The following is a 22,930-nucleotide window of genomic DNA, read 5'->3' on the forward strand; positions in this document are numbered from 1 at the left end:
CTGGCAGAGAGAGATACATGGACAGGCAGACTGGGGGAGTGAGACAGAATGACAGGCAGACAGGGGGAGTGAGATAAAGAGACAGGCAGACTGGGGGAGTGAGATAAAGCGACCGGCAGACTGGGAGAGTGAGATAGTGGGAAAGGCAGACTGGGGGAGTGAGACAGAGGGACAGACAGACTGGGGGAGTGAGATAGAGGGACAGAAGACCGGGAGAGTGAGATAAAGTGACTGTAAGACAGGGGGAGTCAGATAGACGGACAGGCCGACTGGGGAAGTGAGACAGAGGGACAGGCAGACTGGGGGAGTGAGATCGACGGGCAGGCAGACAAAGGGGAGTGTGATAAAGTGACAGGCAGACTGGGAGACTGAGATAATGGGACAGGCAGAGTGAGGAGTGAGATGGATGGACGGGAGACTGGGGGAGCGAGATAGACGGGCAGGCAGACAAAGGGGAGTGCGATAGGGGGACAGGCAAACTGGGGGAGTGAGATAGAGAGACAGGCAACTGGGAGAGTGAGATAGAGGGACAGGCAGACAGCGGGTGTGAGACAGAGGGACAGGCAGACTGGGGGAGTGAGATAGAGGGACAGGCAGACCGGGAGAGTGAGATAAAGTGACAGGCTGACTGCGCGACTGAGATAATGGGACAGGCAAACTGGGGAGTGAGATGGATGGACGGGAGACTGGGGGAGTGAGATAGAGGGACAGGCAGACTCATGAAGTTAGATCGAGGGACAGGCAGACTGGAGGAGTGAAATAGATGGATAGGCAGATTGGGGGAGTGAGATAGAGGGACAGACAAACTGGGGGTGTGAGATAGAGGGACAGGCAGACTGCGGCAGGGAGATAGAGGGACAGGCAGACTAGGGGAGTGAGATAGAGGGACAGGCAGACTGGGGTAGTGCGATAGAGGGACAGGCAGACTGGGGGAGTGAAATAGAGGGTCAGGCAGACTGGGAGAGAGAGATAGTGGGACCGGAAGACTGGGGGTGTGAGATAGAGGGACAGGTAGACGGTGGGAGTGAGATAGAAGGTCAGACAGACTGGGGGAGTGAGATAGAGGGAGAGCCAGACTGGGAGAGCGAGATACTGGGAGAGGGAGACTGGGGCAGTGAGATAGAGGGACAGGCAGACTGGGGGAGTGAGATCGAGGGACAGGCAGACTGGGGGATGCGACAGTGGGACAGGCAGACTGGGGTAGTGAGATAGGGGGACAGGCAAACTGGGGGAGTGAGATAGAGCGACAGGGTGACTGGGAGAGTGAAATAGATGGGCAGGCAGAATGGGGGAGTGCGATAGAGGGAGAGGCAGACTGGGGGAGGGAGATAGAGGGACAGGCAGACTGGTGGCATGAGATAGAGGGTCAGGCAGTCTGGGCGAGTGACATGGAGTGACAGGCAGACTTCGGGAGTGAGATAGAGGGACAGGCAGACTGGGAGAGTGCAATAGAGTGACAGGCAGACTGGGGGAGTGAGATAGAGGGACAGGCAGACTAGGGGAGTGTGACAGAGGGACAGGCAGACTGGGGGAGTCAGATAGGGGGACAGGCAAACTGGGGGAGTGAGATAGAGCGATAGGCAGACTGGGAGATGAGATAGATGGGCAGGCAGAATGGGGAAGTGCGATAGAGGGAGAGGCAGACTGGGGGAGGGAGATAGAGGGACAGGAAGACTGGCGGAGTGAGATCGAGGGACAGGCAGTCTGGACGAGTGAGATAGAGTGACAGCAGACCGGGGAGTGAGATAGAGGGACAGGCAGACCGGGAGAGTGAGATAAAGTGACAGGCAGACTGGGAGAGTGAGATAGAGGGATAGACAGACTGGGAGAGTGAGATAGAGGGACCGACAGACTGGGAGAGTGAGATATAGCGATAGGCAGACCGGTGGAGTGAGATAGAGGGACAGTCAGACTGGGCGAGTGAGATAGAAGGACAGTCAGACTGAGGGAGTGACATAGAGGGACAGGCAGACAGGGAGAGTGTGATAGAGGAACAGGCAGACAGGGGGAGTGAGATAGAGGGACAGGCAGCCTGGGGGAGTGAGAAAGAGGGACAGGCTGACAGGGAGAGTGAGATAGAGGGACAGGCAGAGTGGTGGAGTAAGATAGAGGGACAAGCAGATTGGGAGAGTGAGATGGACGGACAGGCAGACTGGAGGAGTGAGATGGAGGGACAGGTAGATTGGGGGAGTGAGATGGAGGGACAGGCAGATGGAAGAGTGAGATGGAGGGACAGGCAGACTGAGGAGTGAGATGGATGGACGGGAGACTGGGGGAGTGAGATAGAGGGACAGGCAGACCGGGAGAGTGAGATAAAGGGACAGGCAGACTGGCAGGGTGAGATAGAGGGAAAGACCGACTGGCAGAGAGAGATACATGGACAGGCAGACTGGGTGAGTGAGACAGAATGACAGGCAGACAGGGGGAGTGAGATAAAGAGACAGGCAGACTGGGGGAGTGAGATAAAGCGACCGGCAGACTGGGAGAGTGAGATAGTGGGAAAGGCAGACTGGGGGAGTGAGACAGAGGGACAGACAGACTGGGGGAGTGAGATAGAGGGACAGAAGACCGGGAGAGTGAGATAAAGTGACTGTAAGACAGGGGGAGTCAGATAGACGGACAGGCCGACTGGGGAAGTGAGACAGAGGGACAGGCAGACTGGGGGAGTGAGATCGACGGGCAGGCAGACAAAGGGGAGTGTGATAAAGTGACAGGCAGACTGGGAGACTGAGATAATGGGACAGGCAGAGTGAGGAGTGAGATGGATGGACGGAAGACTGGGGGAGCGAGATAGACGGGCAGGCAGACAAAGGGGAGTGCGATAGGGGGACAGGCAAACTGGGGGAGTGAGATAGAGAGACAGGCAACTGGGAGAGTGAGATAGAGGGACAGGCAGACAGCGGGTGTGAGACAGAGGGACAGGCAGACTGGGGGAGTGAGATAGAGGGACAGGCAGACCGGGAGAGTGAGATAAAGTGACAGGCTGACTGCGCGACTGAGATAATGGGACAGGCAAACTGGGGAGTGAGATGGATGGACGGGAGACTGGGGGAGTGAGATAGAGGGACAGGCAGACTCATGAAGTTAGATCGAGGGACAGGCAGACTGGAGGAGTGAAATAGATGGATAGGCAGATTGGGGGAGTGAGATAGAGGGACAGACAAACTGGGGGTGTGAGATAGAGGGACAGGCAGACTGCGGCAGGGAGATAGAGGGACAGGCAGACTAGGGGAGTGAGATAGAGGGACAGGCAGACTGGGGTAGTGCGATAGAGGGACAGGCAGACTGGGGGAGTGAAATAGAGGGTCAGGCAGACTGGGAGAGAGAGATAGTGGGACCGGAAGACTGGGGGTGTGAGATAGAGGGACAGGTAGACGGTGGGAGTGAGATAGAAGGTCAGACAGACTGGGGGAGTGAGATAGAGGGAGAGCCAGACTGGGAGAGCGAGATACTGGGAGAGGGAGACTGGGGCAGTGAGATAGAGGGACAGGCAGACTGGGGGAGTGAGATCGAGGGACAGGCAGACTGGGGGATGCGACAGTGGGACAGGCAGACTGGGGTAGTGAGATAGGGGGACAGGCAAACTGGGGGAGTGAGATAGAGCGACAGGGTGACTGGGAGAGTGAAATAGATGGGCAGGCAGAATGGGGGAGTGCGATAGAGGGAGAGGCAGACTGGGGGAGGGAGATAGAGGGACAGGCAGACTGGTGGCATGAGATAGAGGGTCAGGCAGTCTGGGCAAGTGACATGGAGTGACAGGCAGACTTCGGGAGTGAGATAGAGGGACAGGCAGACCGGGAGAGTGAGATAAAGTGACAGGCAGACTGGGGGAGTGAGATAGAGGGATAGACAGACTGGGAGAGTGAGATAGAGGGACCGACAGACTGGGAGAGTGAGATACAGGGATACGCAGACCGGTGGAGTGAGATAGAGGGACAGTCAGACTGGGCGAGTGAGATAGAGGGACAGTCAGACTGAGGGAGTGACATAGAGGGACAGGCAGACAGGGAGAGTGTGATAGAGGGACAGGCAGACAGAGGAGTGAGATGGATGGACGGGAGACTGGGGGAGTGAGATAGAGGGACAGGCAGACCGGGGGAGTGAGATAAAGGGATTGGCAGACTGGGGGAGTGAGATAAAGCGACCGGCAGACTGGGAGAGTAAGATAGAGTGACAGGAAGACTTGGGGAGTGAGATAAAGGGATTGGCAGACTGGGGGAGTGAGATAAAGCGACCGGCAGACTGGGAGAGTGAGATAGTGGGAAAGGCAGACTGGGGGAGTGAGACAGAGGGACAGACAGACTGGGGGAGTGAGATAGAGGGACAGAAAACCGGGAGAGTGAGATAAAGTGACTGTAAGACAGGGGGAGTCAGATAGAGGGACAGGCCGACTGGGGAAGTGAGACAGAGGGACAGGCAGACTGGGGGAGTGAGATAGACGGGCAGGCAGACAAAGGGGAGTGCGTTAGGGGGACAGGCAAACTGGGGCAGTGAGATAGAGCGACAGGCAACTGGGAGAGTGAGATAGATGGGCAGGCAGACTGGGAGAGAGCGATAGAGGCAGAGACAGACTGGGGGAGTGAGATAGAGGGACACACAGTCTGGGCGAGTGTGGTAGATTGACAGGCAGACTTGGGGAGTGAGATAGAGGGACAGACAGACTGGGGGAGTGAGATAGAGGGACAGGCAGGCCGGGAGAGTGAGATAAAGTGACAGGCAGACTGGGCGACTGAGATAGTGGGACAGGCAGACTGCGGGAGTGAGATAGTGGGACAGGCAGACTGAGGGAGTGACATAGAGTTCAGGCAGACAGAGAGAGTGACAAAGAGGGACAGGCAGACTGGGAGAGAGAAATAAAGTGACAGGCAGACTGGGGGAGTTAGATAGAGGGACAGACAGACTGGGAGAGTGAGATAGAGGGACCGACAGACTGGGAGAATGAGACACAGGGATAGGCAGACCGGGGGAGTGAGATAGAGGGACAGGCAGACTGGGGAAGTGAGACAGAGGGACAGGCAGACTGGGGGAGTGAGACAGACGGGCAGGCAGACAAAGGGGAGTGCGATAAAGTGACAGGCAGACTGGGCGATTGAGATAATGGGACAGGCAGAGTGAGGAGTGAGATGGATGGACGGGAGACTGGGGGAGTGAGATAGACGGGCAGGCAGACAAAGGGGAGTGCGATAGGGGGACAGGCAAACTGGGGGAGTGAGATAGAGAGACAGGCAACTGGGAGAGTGAGATAGAGGGACAGGCAGACAGCGGATGTGAAACAGAGGGACAGGCAGACTGGGGGAGTGAGATAGAGGGACAGGCAGACCGGGAGAGTGAGATAAAGTGACAGGCCGACTGCGCGACTGAGATAATGGGACAGGCAGACTCATGAAGTTAGATCGAGGGACAGGCAGACTGGAGGAGTGAAATAGATGGATAGGCAGATTGGGGGAGTGAGATAGAGGGACAGACAAACTGGGGGTGTGAGATAGAGGGACAGGCAGACTGCGGCAGGGAGATAGAGGGACAGGCAGACTAGGGGAGTGAGATAGAGGGACAGGCAGACTGGGATAGTGCGATAGAGGGACAGGCAGACTGGAGGAGTGAAATAGAGGGACAGGCAGACTGGGAGAGAGAGATAGTGGGACCGGAAGACTGGGGGAGTGAGATAGAGGGACAGGTAGACGGTGGGAGTGAGATAGAAGGTCAGACAGACTGGGGGAGTGAGATAGAGGGAGAGCCAGACTGGGAGAGCGAGATACTGGGAGAGGGAGACTGGGGCAGTGAGATAGAGGGACAGGCAGACTGGGGGAGTGAGATCGAGGGACAGGCAGACTGGGGGATGCAACAGTGGGACAGGCAGACTGGGGTAGTGAGATAGGGGGACAGGCAAACTGGGGGAGTGAGATAGAGCGACAGGGTGACTGGGAGAGTGAAATAGATGGGCAGGCAGAATGGGGGAGTGCGATGGAGGGAGAGGCAGACTGGGGGAGGGAGATAGAGGGACAGGCAGACTGGCGGCGTGAGATAGAGGGTCAGGTAGTCTGGGCGAGTGAGATAGAGGGACAGTCAGACTGAGGGAGTGACATAGAGGGACAGGCAGACAGGGAGAGTGTGACAGAGGGACAGGCAGACAGGGGGAGTGAGATAGAGGGACAGGCAGCCTGGGAGAGTGAGAAAGAGGGACAGGCAGACCGGGAGAGTGAGATAAAGTGACAGGCAGACTGGGGGAGTGAGATAGAGGGATAGACAGACTGGGAGAGTGAGATAGAGGGACCGACAGACTGGGAGAGTGAGATACAGGGATAGGCAGACCGGTGGAGTGAGATAGAGGGACAGTCTGACTGGGCGAGTGAGATAGAGGGACAGTCAGACTGAGGGAGTGACATAGAGGGACAGGCAGACAGGGAGAGTGTGACAGAGGGACAGGCAGACAGGGGGAGTGAGATAGAGGGACCGGCAGCCTGGGAGAGTGAGAAAGAGGGACAGGCTGACAGGGAGAGTGAGATAGAGGGACAGGCAGAGTGGGGGAGTAAGATAGAGGGACAGGCAGAATGGGAGAGTGAGATGGAGAGACAGGCAGACTGGAGGAGTGAGATGGAGGGACAGGCAGATTGGGGGAGTGAGATGGAGGGACAGGCAGATGGAAGAGTGAGATGGAGGGACAGGCAGACTGGGGTAGTGGGATAGAGGGACAGGCAGACTTGGGGAGTGAGATACAGGGACAGGCAGACCGGGAGAGTGAGATAAAGTGACAGGCAGACTGGGGGAGTGAGATAGAGGGATAGACAGACTGGGAGAGTGAGATAGAGGGACCGACAGACTGGGAGAGTGAGATACAGGGATAGGCAGACCGGTGGAGTGAGATAGAGGGACAGTCTGACTGGGCGAGTGAGATAGAGGGACAGTCAGACTGAGGGAGTGACATAGAGGGACAGGCAGACAGGGAGAGTGTGACAGAGGGACAGGCAGACAGGGGGAGTGAGATAGAGGGACAGGCAGCCTGGGAGAGTGAGAAAGAGGGACAGGCTGACAGGGAGAGTGAGATAGAGGGACAGGCAGAATGGGAGAGTGAGATGGACAGACAGGCAGACTGGAGGAGTGAGATGGAGGGACAGGCAGATTGGGGGAGTGAGATGGAGGGACAGGCAGATGGAAGAGTGAGATGGAGGGACAGGCAGACTGGGGTAGTGGGATAGAGGGACAGGCAGACTTGGGGAGTGAGATACAGGGACAGGCAGACTAGCGGCATGAGATAGAGTGACTGGAAGACAGGGGGAGTGAGATAGAGGGACAGGCAGACTGGGGAAGTGAGACAGAGGGACAGGCAGACTGCGGGAGTGAGATAGACGGGCAGGCAGACTGGGAGGGTGTGATAGAGTGACAGGGAGACCGGGGGAGTGAGATAAAGGGACAGGCCAACTGGCAGAGAGAGATACATGGACAGGCAGACTGGGGGAGTGAGACAGAATGACAGGCAGACAGGGGGAGTGAGATATAGGGACAGGCACACTGGGGGAGCGAAATAAAGGGACAGGCAGACTGGGAGAGTGAGATAGAGGGACAGGCAGACTGGGGGAGTAAGATAGTGGGACAGAAACATTGGGGGAGTGAGATCGAGGGACAGGCAGACTGGGGGGGTGAGATAGAGGGACAGACAGACTGGGGGAGTAAGATAGTGGGACAGACACACTGGGGGAGTGAAATAAAGGGACAGGCAGACTGGAAGAGTGAGAAAGCGGGACAGGAAGACTGGGGGAGTGAGATCGAGGGATAGACAGACTGGGAGAGTGTGATAGAGGGACCGACAGACTGGGGGAGTGAGATAATGCGACAGACACACTGGGGAAGTGAAATAAAGGGACAGGCAGACTGGGACAGTGAGATAGCGGGACAGGAAGACAGGGGGAGTGAGATAGAGGGATAGACAGACTGGGAGAGTAAGATAGAGGGACCGACAGACTGGGAGAGAGAGATACAGGGACAGGCAGACCGGGGGTATGAGATAGAGGGACAGTCAGACTGGGGGAGTGAGATAGTGGGACAGACACACTGGGGGAGTGAAATAAAGGGACAGGCAGACTGGGAGAGTGAGATAGCGGGACAGGAAGACTGGGGGAGTGAGATAGAGGGATAGACAGACTGGGAGAGTGAGATAGAGGGACCGACAGACTGGGAGAGAGAGATACAGGGACAGGCAGACCGGGGGAGTGAGATAGAGGGACAGGCAGACTTGGGGAGTGAGACAGAGTGACAGGCAGACTGGGGGAGTGAGATAGGAGGACAGGCAAACTGGGGGAGTGAGATGGAGCGACACGCAGACTGGGAGAGTGAGATAGATGGGCAGGCAGAATGGGGGAGTGCGATAGAGGGACAGGCAGACTTGGCGAGGGCGATAGAGGGACAGGCAGACTAGCGCAGTGAGATTGACGGACAGGCAGTCTGGGCGAGTGACATAGAGTGACAGGCAGACTTGGGGAATGAGATAGATGGATAGACAGACTGGGAGAGTGAGATAGAGGGACCGACAGACTGGGAGAGGGAGATACAGGGATCGGCAGACCGGGGGAGTGAGATAGAGGGACAGGCAGACTGGGGGAGTGAGATAGACGGGTGAGGCAGACAAAGGGGAGTGCGATAGGGGGACAGGCAGACTGGGAGAGTGAGATGGACGGACTGGCAGACTGGAGGAGTGAGCTGGAGAGACAGGCAGATTGGGGGAGTGAGATGGAGGGACAGGCAGATGGAAGAGTGAGATGGAGGGACAGGCAGACTGGGGTCGTGGGATAGATGGACAGGCAGACTTGCGGAGTGAGATACAGGGACAGGCAGACTAGCAGCGTGAGATAGAGTGACTGAAAGACAGGGGGAGTGAGATAAGGGGACAGGCAGACTGGGGAAGTGAGACAGAGGGACAGGCAGACTGGGGGAGTGAGATAGACGGGCAGGCAGATTGGGAGGGTGTGATAGAGTGACAGCCAGACTGGGGGAGTGAGATAAAGGGACAGGCAGACTGGGAGAGTGAGATAGAGCGACAGGCCGACTGGCAGAGAGAGATACATGGACAGGCAGACTGGGGGAGTGAGACAGAATGACAGGCAGACAGGGGGAGTGAGATATAGGGACAGTCACACTGGGGGAGTGAAATAAAGAGACAGGCAGACTGGGAGAGTGAGATAGAGGGACAGGCAGACTGGGGGGGGGTGAGATAGAGGGACAGACAGACTGGGGGAGTTAGATAGAGGGATAGACAGACTGAGATAGTGAGATAGAGGGACCGACAGACTGGGAGAGTGAGACACAGGGATAGGCAGACCGCGGGAGTGAGATAGCGGGACAGGCAGACTGGGGAAGTGAGACAGAGGGACAGGCAGACTGGGGGAGTGAGATAGACGGGCAGGCAGACAAAGGGGAGTGCGATAGGGGGACAGGCAAACTGGGGGAGGGAGATAGAGGGACAGGCACAAAAACAAGAAATGCTGGATTCACTCAGCAGGTCTGGCAGCATCTGTGGAAAGAGAAGCAGAGTTAACGTTTCGGGTCAGTGACCCTTCTTCGGAACGCCGAAGAAGGGTCACTGACCTGAAACGTTAACTCTGCTTCTCTTTCCGCAGATGCTGCCAGACCTGCTGAGTGAATCCAGCATTTCTTGTTTTTGTTTCAGATTTCCAGCATCCGCAGTATTTTGCTTTTATATTAGAGGGACAGGCAGACTGGCGGCGTGAGATAGAGGGACAGGCAGTCTGGGCGAGTGAGATAGAGTGACAGGCAGATTTGGGGAGTGAGATAGAGGGATAGGCAGACTGGGGGAGTGAGATAAAGTGACAGGCAGACTGGGCGACTGAGATAATGGGACAGGCAGAGTGAGGAGTGAGATGGATGGACGGGAGACTGGGGGAGTGAGATAGAGGGACAGTCAGACTGGGGGAGTGAGATAGTGGGACAGACACCCTGGGGGAGTGAAAGAAAGGGTCAGGCAGACTGGGAGAGTGAGATAGAGGGATAGACAGACTGGGAGAGTGAGATAGAGGGACCGACAGACTGGGAGAGAAAGATACAGGGACTGGCAGACCGGGGGAGTGAGATAGAGGGACAGTCAGACTGGGGGAGTGAGATAGAGGGTCAGTCACACTGGGGGAGTGAAATAAAGAGACAGGCAGACAGAGAGAGTGAGAAAGAGGGACAGGCAGACTGGGAGAGAGAGAAAAAGTGACAGGCAGACTGGGGGAGTTAGATAGAGGGATAGACAGACTGGGAGAGTGAGATAGAGGGACCGACAGACTGGGAGAGTGAGACACAGGGATAGGCAGACCGGGGGAGTGAGATAGCGGGACAGGCAGACTGGGGAAGTGAGACATAGGGACAGGCAGACTGGGAGAGTGATATAGAGGGACAGGCAGACTTGGGGAGTGAGATAGAGGGATAGGCAGACTGGGGGAGTGAGATAGTGGGACAGGCAGAATGGGAGAGAGAGATAGTGGGACCGGAAGACTGGGGGTGTGAGATAGAGGGACAGGCAGACTGGGGGGGTGAGATAGAGGGACAGACAGACTGGGAGAGTGAGATAGCGGGACAGGAAGACGGGGGAGTGAGATCGAGGGATAGACAGACTGGGAGAGTAAGATAGTGGGACAGACACACTGGGGGAGTGAAATAAAGGGACAGGCAGACTGGGAGAGTGAGATAGTGGGACAGGAAGACAGGGGGAGTGAGATAGAGGGATAGACAGACTGGGAGAGTAAGATAGAGGGACCGACAGACTGGGAGAGAGAGATACAGGGACTTTCAGACAGGGGGAGTGAGATAGAGCGACAGTCAGACTGAGGGAGTGAGATAGAGGCCAGGCAGACAGAGAGAGTGAGAAAGAGGGACAGGCAGACTGGGGGAGTGAGATAGGGGGACAGGCAAACTGGGGGAGTGAGATGGAGCGACACGCAGACTGGGAGTGTGAGATAGATGGGCAGGCAGAATGGGGGAGTGCGATAGAGGGAGAGGCAGACTTGGGGAGGGAGATAGAGTGACAGACACACTGGAGGAGTGAGATAGAGGGACAGGCAGACTGCAAGGGTGAGATAGAGGGACAGACAGACTGGGGGAGTAAGATAGTGGGACAGACACACTGGGGGAGTGAAATAAAGGGACAGGCAGACTGGGAGAGAGAGATACAGGGACAGGCAGACCGGGGGTTTGAGATAGAGGGACAGTCAGACTGGGGGAGTGAGATAGTGGGACAGACACACTGGGGGAGTGAAAGAAAGGGTCAGGCAGACTGGGAGAGTGAGATAGCGGGACAGGAAGACTGGGGGAGTGAGATAGAGGGATAGACAGACTGAGATAGTGAGATAGAGGGACCGACAGACTGGGAGAGTGAGACACAGGGATAGGCAGACCGCGGGAGTGAGATAGCAGGACAGGCAGACTGGGGAAGTGAGACAGAGGGACAGGCAGACTGGGGGAGTGAGATAGACGGGCAGGCAGACAAAGGGGAGTGCGATAGGGGGACAGGCAAACTGGGGGAGGGAGATAGAGGGACAGGCACAAAAACAAGAAATGCTGGATTCACTCAGCAGGTCTGGCAGCATCTGTGGAAAGAGAAGCAGGGTTAACGTTTCGGGTCAGTGACCCTTCTTCGGAACGCCGAAGAAGGGTCACTGACCTGAAACGTTAACTCTGCTTCTCTTTCCACAGATGCTGCCAGACCTGCTGAGTGAATCCAGCATTTCTTGTTTTTGTTTCAGATTTCCAGCATCCGCAGTATTTTGCTTTTATATTAGAGGGACAGGCAGACTGGCGGCGTGAGATAGAGGGACAGGCAGTCTGGGCGAGTGAGATAGAGTGACAGGCAGATTTGGGGAGTGAGATAGAGGGATAGGCAGACTGGGGGAGTGAGATAAAGTGACAGGCAGACTGGGCGACTGAGATAATGGGACAGGCAGAGTGAGGAGTGAGATGGATGGACGGGAGACTGGGGGAGTGAGATAGAGGGACAGTCAGACTGGGGGAGTGAGATAGTGGGACAGACACCCTGGGGGAGTGAAAGAAAGGGTCAGGCAGACTGGGAGAGTGAGATAGAGGGATAGACAGACTGGGAGAGTGAGATAGAGGGACCGACAGACTGGGAGAGAGAGATACAGGGACTGGCAGACCGGGGGAGTGAGATAGAGGGACAGTCAGACTGGGGGAGTGAGATAGAGGGTCAGTCACACTGGGGGAGTGAAATAAAGAGACAGGCAGACAGAGAGAGTGAGAAAGAGGGACAGGCAGACTGGGAGAGAGAGAAAAAGTGACAGGCAGACTGGGGGAGTTAGATAGAGGGATAGACAGACTGGGAGAGTGAGATAGAGGGACCGACAGACTGGGAGAGTGAGACACAGGGATAGGCAGACCGGGGGAGTGAGATAGCGGGACAGGCAGACTGGGGAAGTGAGACATAGGGACAGGCAGACTGGGAGAGTGATATAGAGGGACAGGCAGACTTGGGGAGTGAGATAGAGGGATAGGCAGACTGGGGGAGTGAGATAGTGGGACAGGCAGAATGGGAGAGAGAGATAGTGGGACCGGAAGACTGGGGGTGTGAGATAGAGGGACAGGCAGACTGGGGGGGTGAGATAGAGGGACAGACAGACTGGGAGAGTGAGATAGCGGGACAGGAAGACGGGGGAGTGAGATCGAGGGATAGACAGACTGGGAGAGTAAGATAGTGGGACAGACACACTGGGGGAGTGAAATAAAGGGACAGGCAGACTGGGAGAGTGAGATAGTGGGACAGGAAGACAGGGGGAGTGAGATAGAGGGATAGACAGACTGGGAGAGTAAGATAGAGGGACCGACAGACTGGGAGAGAGAGATACAGGGACTTTCAGACAGGGGGAGTGAGATAGAGCGACAGTCAGACTGAGGGAGTGAGATAGAGGCCAGGCAGACAGAGAGAGTGAGAAAGAGGGACAGGCAGACTGGGGGAGTGAGATAGGGGGACAGGCAAACTGGGGGAGTGAGATGGAGCGACACGCAGACTGGGAGTGTGAGATAGATGGGCAGGCAGAATGGGGGAGTGCGATAGAGGGAGAGGCAGACTTGGGGAGGGAGATAGAGTGACAGACACACTGGAGGAGTGAGATAGAGGGACAGGCAGACTGCAGGGGTGAGATAGAGGGACAGACAGACTGGGGGAGTAAGATAGTGGGACAGACACACTGGGGGAGTGAAATAAAGGGACAGGCAGACTGGGAGAGAGAGATACAGGGACAGGCAGACCGGGGGTTTGAGATAGAGGGACAGTCAGACTGGGGGAGTGAGATAGTGGGACAGACACACTGGGGGAGTGAAAGAAAGGGTCAGGCAGACTGGGAGAGTGAGATAGCGGGACAGGAAGACTGGGGGAGTGAGATAGAGGGATAGACAGACTGGGAGAGTGAGATAGAGGGACCGACAGACTGGGAGAGAGAGATAGCGGGACAGGAAGACTGGGGGAGTGAGATCGAGGGACAGACAGACTGGGGGATGCGACAGAGGGATAGGCAGACTGTGGTAGTGAGATAGGGGGACAGGCAAACTGGTGGAGGGAGATAGAGGGACAAGGATTCTGGGCGAGTGAGATAGAGTGACAGGCTGACTTGGGGAGTGCGATAGAGGGACAGGCAGACCGGGAGAGTGAGATAAAGTGACAGGCAGACTGGGGGAGTGAGATAGAGGGATAGTGAGACTGGGAGAGTGAGATGAGGGACTGACAGACTGGGAGAGTGAGATACAGGGAGAGGCAGACCGGTGAAGTGAGATAGAGGGACAGTCAGACTTGGCGAGTGAGATAGAGGGACAGTCAGACAGGGAGAGTGTGATAGAGGGACAGGCAGACAGGGAGAGTGTGATAGAGGGACAGGCAGACAGGGGGAGTGAGATAGAGGGGCAGGCAGCCTGGGGGAGTGAGAAAGAGGGACAGGCTGACAGGGCGAGTGAGATAGAGGGACAGGCAGAGTTGGGGAGTAAGATAGAGGGACAGGCAGACTGGGAGAGTGAGATGGACGGACAGGAAGACTGGAGGAGTGAGATGGAGGGACAGGCAGATTGGGGGTGTGAGATGGAGGGACAGGCAGATGCAAGAGTGAGATGGAGGGACAGGCAGACTGGGGTAGTGGGACAGAGGGACAGGCAGACTTGGGGAGTGAGATACAGGGACAGGCAGACTAGCGGCGTGAGATAGAGTGACTGGAAGACAGGGGGTGTGAGATAGAGGGACAGGCAGACTGGGGAAGTGAGACAGAGGGACAGGCAGACTGGGGGAGTGAGATCGACGGGCAGGCAGATCGGGAGGGTGTGATAGAGTGACAGGCAGACCGGGGGAGTGAGATAAAGGGACAGGCAGACTGGGAGAGTTAGATAGAGGGACAGGCCGACTGGCAGAGTGAGATACATGGACAGGCAGACTGGGGGAGTGAGACAGAATGACAGGCAGACAGGGGGAGTGAGATATAGGGACAGGCACACTGGGGGAGTGAAATAAAGGGACAGGCAGACTGGGAGAGTGAGATAGAGGGACAGGCAGACTGGGGGGGGGTGGTGAGATAGAGGGACAGACAGACTGGGGGCGTAAGATAGTGGGACAGACACACTGGGGGAGTGAGGTAGAGGGACAGGCAGACTGGGGGGGGGGGTGAGATAGAGGGACAGACACACTGGGGGAGAGAGATACAGCGACAGGCAGACCGGGGGAGTGAGATAGAGGGACAGTCAGACCAGGGGAGTGATATAGAGGGACAGTCAGACTGGGGGAGTGAGATAGTGGGACAGACACGCTGGGGGAGTGAAATAATGGGACAGGCAGACTGGGGGAGTGAGATAGCGGGACAGAAAGACTGGGGGAGAGAGATAGAGGGACAGGCAGACCGGGGGAGTGAGATAGAGGGACAGTCAGACTGGGGGAGTGAGATAGAGGGACAGTCAGACTGAGGGAGTGACATAGAGGCCAGGCAGACAGAAAGAGTGAGAAAGAGGGACAGGCAAACTGGGGGAGTGAGATAGAGGGACAGGCAGACCGGGAGAGTGAGATGGAGGGACAGGTCGACTGGGGGAGTGATATAGGGGAAGGCAGCCTGCGGGAGGGAGTTAGTGAGACAGGCAGACTGGGGGAGTGAGATTGTGGGACAGGTAGACTGGGGGAGTGAGATAGTGGGACAGGCAGACTGGGGGAGTGAGATGGAGGGACACGCAGACTGGGGGAGTGATAGAGTGACAGGCAAACTGGGGGAGTGAAATAGAGGGATAGGTAGACTGGGGGAGTGAGATAGAGGGATACGTCTAGATTCTGAGCCCTGAAGTTCCAGAAGAGGGCATAAAGTGTCATTTCCCCAACAACCCACCCACATTCTATGTGTAGATATTTTGGCCAGACACGTCTGCTGATCATTGTGTAATCATTCAAGGGGCTGAATGTCCTACTTCTGTTCCTATTTTCCAAACTCAGTTCATTTAGTCTGTTCCCCTTGGAATGTTTGCAGTGAATCCACACTGACTGCAGAGCTCAATGATCCAATGATGGGCTTGTAGCCCAGCTCTCTCCTGATATCCTCTAAACATGCAGAAATCACTATTACATGACAGTTTTTGTCACTATGTGGGTGTTCCCACTACATGGATGCTGTATTCATACCTTTTGAGAAACGTTGTCCATTTGATTGCTCTCTGCTGTTGGCGGTGGACTTCTCTGAACTTGGGTAATTGGTCGAAATGTTCGGGATATCTTCCTCCATCGAGCCTGCTTTGAGGGTTCAATTTGCAGCTGAAAGGAACTTTTACTATCTTTCTCAACAGGACTTGTGGGCAGCCCTGAAAACTCGTTCCTCTCCACATGGGGTCTGGAAAATAAAAGCTTTGAGTTTATGTAGCGCCTTTCACAACCACCAGATGTCTCAATGTGCTTTACAGTCAATGAGGTACTTTTTGAAGTGTGATTACTGTTGTAATGTTGGAAACACAAGCAGCCAGTATGTGCACAGCAAGCTCTCCCAAACAGCAATGTGGTAATGAACACATAACCTGTTTTTGATTGAGGGATAAATATTGGTTAGGACACTGGGATTTCCCTGCTCTTCAAAATAATATCATCAGACGTTTTACACCCACCTGAGCAGTGCGGGCCTCAGTTTAACATCTCAGCCAGGAGGCAGTACCTCCAACAGTACAGCACTGGACTGTCACATACAAAGCCTGGAGTGGGACCTGAACCCAGAACCTTGCAACATAGAAGCAAGAGTGCTACCAACTGAGCCACAGAAATGACTTGGGTTCGGGGTTTGGCCCTTGAGTTGAGGGACTGCAACTAATCCATTCTTTCAATCAGTGGTGGTGATGGGCAGCAGAGGTATATTTTGGTGATTGCTGCCAGGAACCTGCGCTGATGCTGGGATGGTGATGTCCACATTGGTCATAAGCCTGGCACTTTGAGAAGGCTTCCACTCACCCTGGTCTGTTAAAGACAGCCTGCTCAGAAAGCACAGGAGGACAGAGTCACATGGCATCGACAGGCACAGCCCTTAACACCCACCAATCTTGATGTGTAAAGAAGTCTCTCACATGGCCTTTTATATGCCTAGTTTCATTATGGTCACCCACCAGACCTGCTCCACCCAACTGTCAATGATGTTGCTGTGTCTTCAAACAGGCTAGGGCTTTTTTCTCTAGAAAAGAGAAGACTAGTGTGAAATGGGTGGTTCTCACCCGTCAGTTCCGCACCTGACAGCAGCAAGTGCGTTTGTATTGGAGTTTAGCCCCTTGATGTTTATTTTTTCAAACAACCATACAGGGACAGGTTTTCTTGTTGGTTTTTATAAACAGAAAATCAATTGTTTATTGATCAATACACCTTATCCCAAAAGTGTAGCAATCACATCCACTCAGGCATTCGCTCGTGCACACACACAAACATACACACACGAGATGAAACAGATGGGGAAGGGAAAAAGAAAGGTGGCTTCCACTGGGGGGAATAAACCTGTTGAATTCTCTTGAGAATCAATTTCTAGATGGATGCAGGCCTGAGATGATTGTAGGTTTTCCTCTTGGTTGACAGTTCTGTTGAAGACGATGGTTTACTTCTAGCTCTCACTGTTGTATAATGTAGATGTCAGATTTTTTCAGCAGTGCATGTGCTTTCTGGCTTGATTAGATTAGAGATACAGCACTGAGACAGGCCCTTCGGCCCACCGAGTCTGTGCCGAACATCAACCACCCATTTAGACTAATCCTACACTAATCCCATATTCCCACCAAACATCCCCACCTGTCCCGATATTTCCCTACCACCTACCTATACTAGTGACAATTTATAATGGCCAATTTACCTATCAACCTGCAAGTCTTTTGGCTTGTGGGAGGAAACCGGAGCACCCGGAGAAAACCCACGCAGACACAGGGAGAACTTGCAAACTCCACACAGGCAGTACCCAGAATCGAACCCGGGTCCCTGGAGCTGTGAGGCTGCGGTGCTAACCACTGCGCCACTGTGCCGCCACTGTGTTGGAATGTCAGCTGTTAGATGTTGCTTCACTCCTGGGTGAGTCTCACTTTCTCTCTCTCTTTCTCAGGCTGTCTTTTTTTAAAGAAAAGCTGTTATCTCTCACCTCCTGTTAGGAGACACTCTGGTTTCTTCCCCAAGGTGATCACACAATGGCCCAGGACATGGCTACTTCACACCTCCTTTGTCTCAGAAGGAGACGTTCAATTATGGAATGTTTTAGGATAGGTGTAGGATAGGTTCCATTAACACCTTTTTAGATTTTAAGATTTATCCTTTGCCTTTGTCAGTTTGAATACGCAAAAGGCTGATCCCCTTTTTCTTTGGTGGTCATTTTGGACCATTGTTCACTGTTTAAAATAAAAGTTCATTTTTAAAGAGAAAGTCCGTTTTCAGAACTCTTCAGAGTTAGTCCATGATTGTTGTATCATCGCACTTCCGGTGTATCTGACAGTGCCCTTGTACATGAATCACAAAAAGCTAGCATGCAGATGCAGCAAATAATTAGGAAGGCAAATGGAATGTTGGCCTTTATTGCAAGAGGGATGGAGTATAAAAGTAGGGAAGTCTTGCTACAACTGTACAGGGTATTGGTGAGACCGCAACTAGAGTACTGTGTAGAGTTTTGGTCTCCTTATTTAAGGAGGGACATACGTGCATTAGAAGCAGGTCAGAGAAGGTTCACCAAGTTGATTCCTGGGATGAAGGGCTTGTCTTATGAGGAAAGGCTGAGCAGGTTGGGCCTGAGCTCACTGGACTTTAGAATGATATATTGGTCTTCGATGGGGTACAGCGCAGATTCACCTGAATAATACTGGAGTTAAAAGAGTTAAATTATAAGGACAGATGGAATAAATTAGGCTTGTATTCCATTGGCTGAAGCAAATTAAGGGGTGATATCATTGAGCTGCTTTCAGAAGATTAAATTAATTGACAGGGTAGATAGAGAGAAACTATAGAAAGATCACCTGCAATCTAATGCCCAAGGGGCTGAATGGTCTATTCCTGTTCCAATCTTTTAAGCAGAAATCTCCACAAAACTTTAGAATCTATTCATGCCCAACAGTTCTGGTATGAGCTGTGTGTACAGTGGGTGGCTGATGGACATAGATACAAGATTAAATGTAAGAGATTTAGAGCTCAGAGCAGGAGAAACTTGTTCACACACACAGTTGTAAGGCTGTGGAATTTACTTCCAGAGTTAGTGGCTGAGGCAGAGACTATGTCAACATTCATGGACAGGTTCAGAGATCGACAAAGGAAAGGGTGGGTAAATGTAATTAGAACTATTTGCTCATGTGGTGGGTAAATGCCAGCATGGTCTGGTTGGGCTGAATGGCCTGCGTCGGTGTTGTTCGTTTATGTATTAGAAAGAGAGTAGGAAAGAGAGACTTGCTTCAGGAAATCCCAAAGTGCTTTCCAGCCAATAAAGTACTTTTTGAAGCATGTCACTGTTGTAACGAAAAGGCCAGTTTGCACACAGCAAGATCCCACAAACAGCAATGAGATACTGATCAGATAATCAGTGTTAGAGATGTTGGTGGAGGGATAAATATTAGTCAGGACCCTGGGGAGAGTTCCATTGCTCTTTGACCAGTAGTGGCCCTGGGATCTTTTATATCTGAGAGGGCCTCAGTTTAACATCTCATCTGAAAGATGGCACCTCCAACAATGCAGCATTCCCCACCTAGACTGGGCAGTGCTGGCAGGAATGGGTGCTACAATTAGATTCGGTGATGAGAGGTCTGTGAGGGGAGAATCGAAATCGGGTCTGTGCTCATGATCATTATCCCTGCTGGGTGGTGTATGTATGGACATGGAGTAGAGACAGGATCACAGTAAACACCTTAATGGAACTTTGCCTTACCAATGTGCTACTCTAAGAACTGGTAAAGAATCTGGGAGCAATCTGAATGTGTGCAGCAGCTCCCCGTGGTCCGATTCTAGTTCTCTGTTACAAATATTGTGCAGTCTAACATTTTGCCTGTTTCTTTAGTCTACTGAACCATTTCGAGGTGATGGGAAGTGCCACCTGCACAGAGGGCTCTCACCCAGAGAGATTTTGGACAGTTGAATTCACAGAGGTGCTCCCAGTGCTGCAGTTAACCCACCGAACTCTCTAACCGACCAACAAAGGCAGGAAAATTAAGTGTTTGTTCTCCACCAAAGGGTGAGTTTACTGCATTTTATAGAACTCAAAGAGACTCCAGTTGCAGCTCAGATCAGCAGAGGGTGGAGGGGCGGAGAGGAAGGGATAGGGAATGTGCAAGAAAGAGAGCATGAACGAAAGAAAGCAAATTGCATTTCGACAGCACATTTCATAACCTCAGGATGTCACCAAGCACCGAACAGCCAATGGGGTACTTTTAAAATGTAGTAACCATTTCTGACTTTCAGAGAAAATGATCCCAGCACAGCCCAGCAGGAATAGCTCTCCCAGCACAGCCCAGCAGTAGCAGTGAGGGTGCTCCCAGCACAGCCCAGTGGGGAGAGCACTCCTGGCACAGCCCAGCAGGGAGGGCACTCCCAGCAGAATCCAGCTGGTTATAATGCCAGTGAGATCCCCCAGCTGATGGCTATAACAGTGGTGATCCCATTTCTCAAGATCTAGTTAGAATATCTGTGTCCCATCCCACTCCAGCAGACAGTTCTAACATTAGAGTGTTACTAGACCCATCTCCCAACTGGAGTTCCCCATCAGCAACACCATTGTTCCCCAGTTATTTATTCACTGCATTACCTCCATTTTTCGAAGCAGTTAATCAGCTGAGACACAGTATTCAGCTGTTCCTCCACTTCCATCTCAGTCTCCATCTCGTCGCTCCCTCAGACCAGGGCCTAACCACACACACAGTCCTCTTGATTCACCTCCAGGAGACAGGCTGCTTCAGGAACCAGCAAACAGAGCCTCATAGAAGAACTGAAAACAAGTTGGAAACTGAGTGTAAGAGTGAGCAAGGTCAGAGAGCCCCACACACACCATTATCCTCCCTCTCTCACAGCTCCTCACTCCTTGTATTAGTTCTTAATGTTCCCCTTGAAGATCCCCAGACTGTTTCTCTCTTCAGAGAGCTGACCAATAATCTGAGAATCCTTCTGCTTGTCTTCACGAAGCATTAGGACAATAGGATCCATGACAGGGTTAGAGGAACAGCAAGGGAGCTTTCTGTGCCCAAACCAACGTTCCTCCTTCAACCAATATCAAAAGCAGGCATTGTGCCCATTGGTGTCTGTGGCATGCTGTTGGCACAGAGTGGCTGTCATATTGCTTAGATTACTAGGCTTGCTGCACTGGACAGGTTCAATTAGGGCCTGATAGGCTTTAAGATGTTGAGGTGCTAAGAGTGAGCACTGTATGTAACAGGGCTCGGAGAGGACAGCAGACTGCTTATCCAATATAGCTCACTCAGATGGTACAGTATGTTACAATGAGTGAGGTGAGTTCCAGTGATGTTTACTATGGGTGGATGCCTGGTTACACACTAGGAGAGATCCCTGCCCACAGACCTGTAAATGATTGTGGCGAACTTCAAACCACCATACTATCCAGGTACAATCAATATACAATAAAAACAGAAAGTGCTGGAAATACTCAGCAGGTCCAGCAGCAACTGTGGAGAGAGGAACAGAGTTAACAGTCTGGATTTTCAATCCAGGGTGGGGAATCTGACGACGGATCTTTTCCAGGTCCCGACCCCGCACTGCGTTTGCGTCGCTAGCACAACGCTGTCCTTATTCGAAAGCCCTAATTGGGCCAAAGGCAGTGCCTGGACACAGAGCCTGGCTCTGAGGGGTGAATCTCAAAGGTAGACAACAGCCATAACTGGGCTTGCTGCTGCCTTGCAGTTTGCAGCAGAGGAGCAGCAGACTCACAGACAAAACAAGTGTCCAAATGGTCACTCATTGTATTGATCCACTCCGCTCAAGTGATAGTAAATGTGTTCCACTGCTTCAGCCCCTTAGTTAGAATTTCCTTTCTTCACAAAAGTTGAATAAATCAGCAAAAACAATGCAAACTGCAGTGTGCTCCTGACTGGTGTGCACAGGCGTGCCTAACACTGCTCACTCTCCTGACTGGTGTGCACAGACGTGCCTCACAGTGCTCACTCTCCTGACTGGTGTGCACTGATGTGCCTCACACTGCTCACTCTCCTGACTGGTGTGCACTGACGTGCCCCACACATCTCACTCTCCTGACTGGTGTGCACTGACGTGCCTCACACTGCTCCCTCTCCTGATTGGTGTGCACAGAAATGCCGCACACTGCTCACTCTCCTGACTGGTATGCACTGACGAGCCCCACACTTCTCACTCTCCTGACTGGTGTGCACAGACGTGCCCCGCACGTCTCACTCTCCTGACTGGTATGCACAGACATGCCTCACTCTGCTCACTCTCCTGACTGGTGTGCGCAGACGTGCCTCACACTTCTCAATCTCCTGACTGGTGTGCACAGACGTGCCCCAACCTTCTCCCTCTCCTGACTGGTGTGCACAGACGTGCCTCACACTGCTCACTCTCCTGACTGGTGTGCACAGACGTGCACTACACTTCTCACTCTCCTGACTGGTGTGCACAGACGTGCCTCACACTTCTCCCTCTCCTGACAGGTGTGCACAGATGTGCCTCACACTTCTCACTTTCCTGACTGGTGTGCACAGACGTGCCTCACACTTCTCACTCTCCTGACTGGTATGCACTGACGTGACCCACACATCTCACTCTCCTGACTGGTGTGCACAGACGGCCCTCACCCCGCTCACTCTCCTGACTGGTACGCACTGACGTGCCTCACACTGCTCCCTCTACTGACTGGTATGCACAGACATGCCTCACACTTCTCACTCTACTGACTGGTGTGCACTAATGTGCCTCACACTGCTCACTCTCCTGACTGGTGTACACAGACGTGCCCGACACTTCTCACTCTCCTGACTGGTGTGCGCAGACATGCCCCACACTTCTCACTCTCCTGACTGGTGTGCACTAACGTGCCTCACACTTCTCACTCTCCTGACTGGTATGCACTGACGTGTCTCACACTGCTCACGCTCCTGTATGGTGTGCACAGACGTGGCCCACACGTCTCACTCTCCTGACTGGTGTGCACTGACGTGCCTCACACTGCTTCCTCTCCTAACTGGTGTGCACAGACATGCCGCACACTGTTCACTCTCCTGACTGGTATGCACTGACGTGCCCCACCCTTCTCACTCTCCAGACTGGTGTGCACAGACGTGCCCTGCTGCTCTCACTCTCCTGACTGGTATGCACTGACATGCCTCACTCTGCTCACTCTCCTGACTGGTGTGCACAGAAGTGCCTCACACATCTCACTCTCCAGACTGGTGTGCACAGACATGCCCCACCCTTCACACACTCCTGAATGGTGTGCACTGACAAGCCCCACGCTTCTCACTCTCCTGACTG

General features: G+C 53.6%; 1 protein-coding gene across 7 annotated transcripts in view; it reads right to left on the reverse strand.

Annotated features, from left to right (window-relative positions):
* LOC137383764 (FYVE, RhoGEF and PH domain-containing protein 4-like) overlaps nt 1-22,930 on the reverse strand; it is a 448,993-nt gene that overhangs the window by 224,547 nt on the left and 201,516 nt on the right. For all 7 annotated transcript variants that reach the window (XR_010977458.1, XR_010977457.1, XR_010977456.1 and 4 more), the window contains 2 exons: nt 20,241-20,420; nt 15,638-15,842 (listed from right to left, as the gene is read on the reverse strand). Coding sequence is in view for 3 of the 7 variants with exons in the window: in XM_068056923.1 (XP_067913024.1) it covers nt 15,638-15,842; nt 20,241-20,314 (279 nt within the window). In the remaining 4 variants the exon portion in view is untranslated. The remainder of the gene's footprint in view (nt 1-15,637; nt 15,843-20,240; nt 20,421-22,930) is intronic.

This window comes from Heterodontus francisci, chromosome 25, assembly GCF_036365525.1.
Source record: "Heterodontus francisci isolate sHetFra1 chromosome 25, sHetFra1.hap1, whole genome shotgun sequence".
In the NCBI taxonomy this organism is placed as follows: Eukaryota; Metazoa; Chordata; class Chondrichthyes; order Heterodontiformes; family Heterodontidae; genus Heterodontus; species Heterodontus francisci.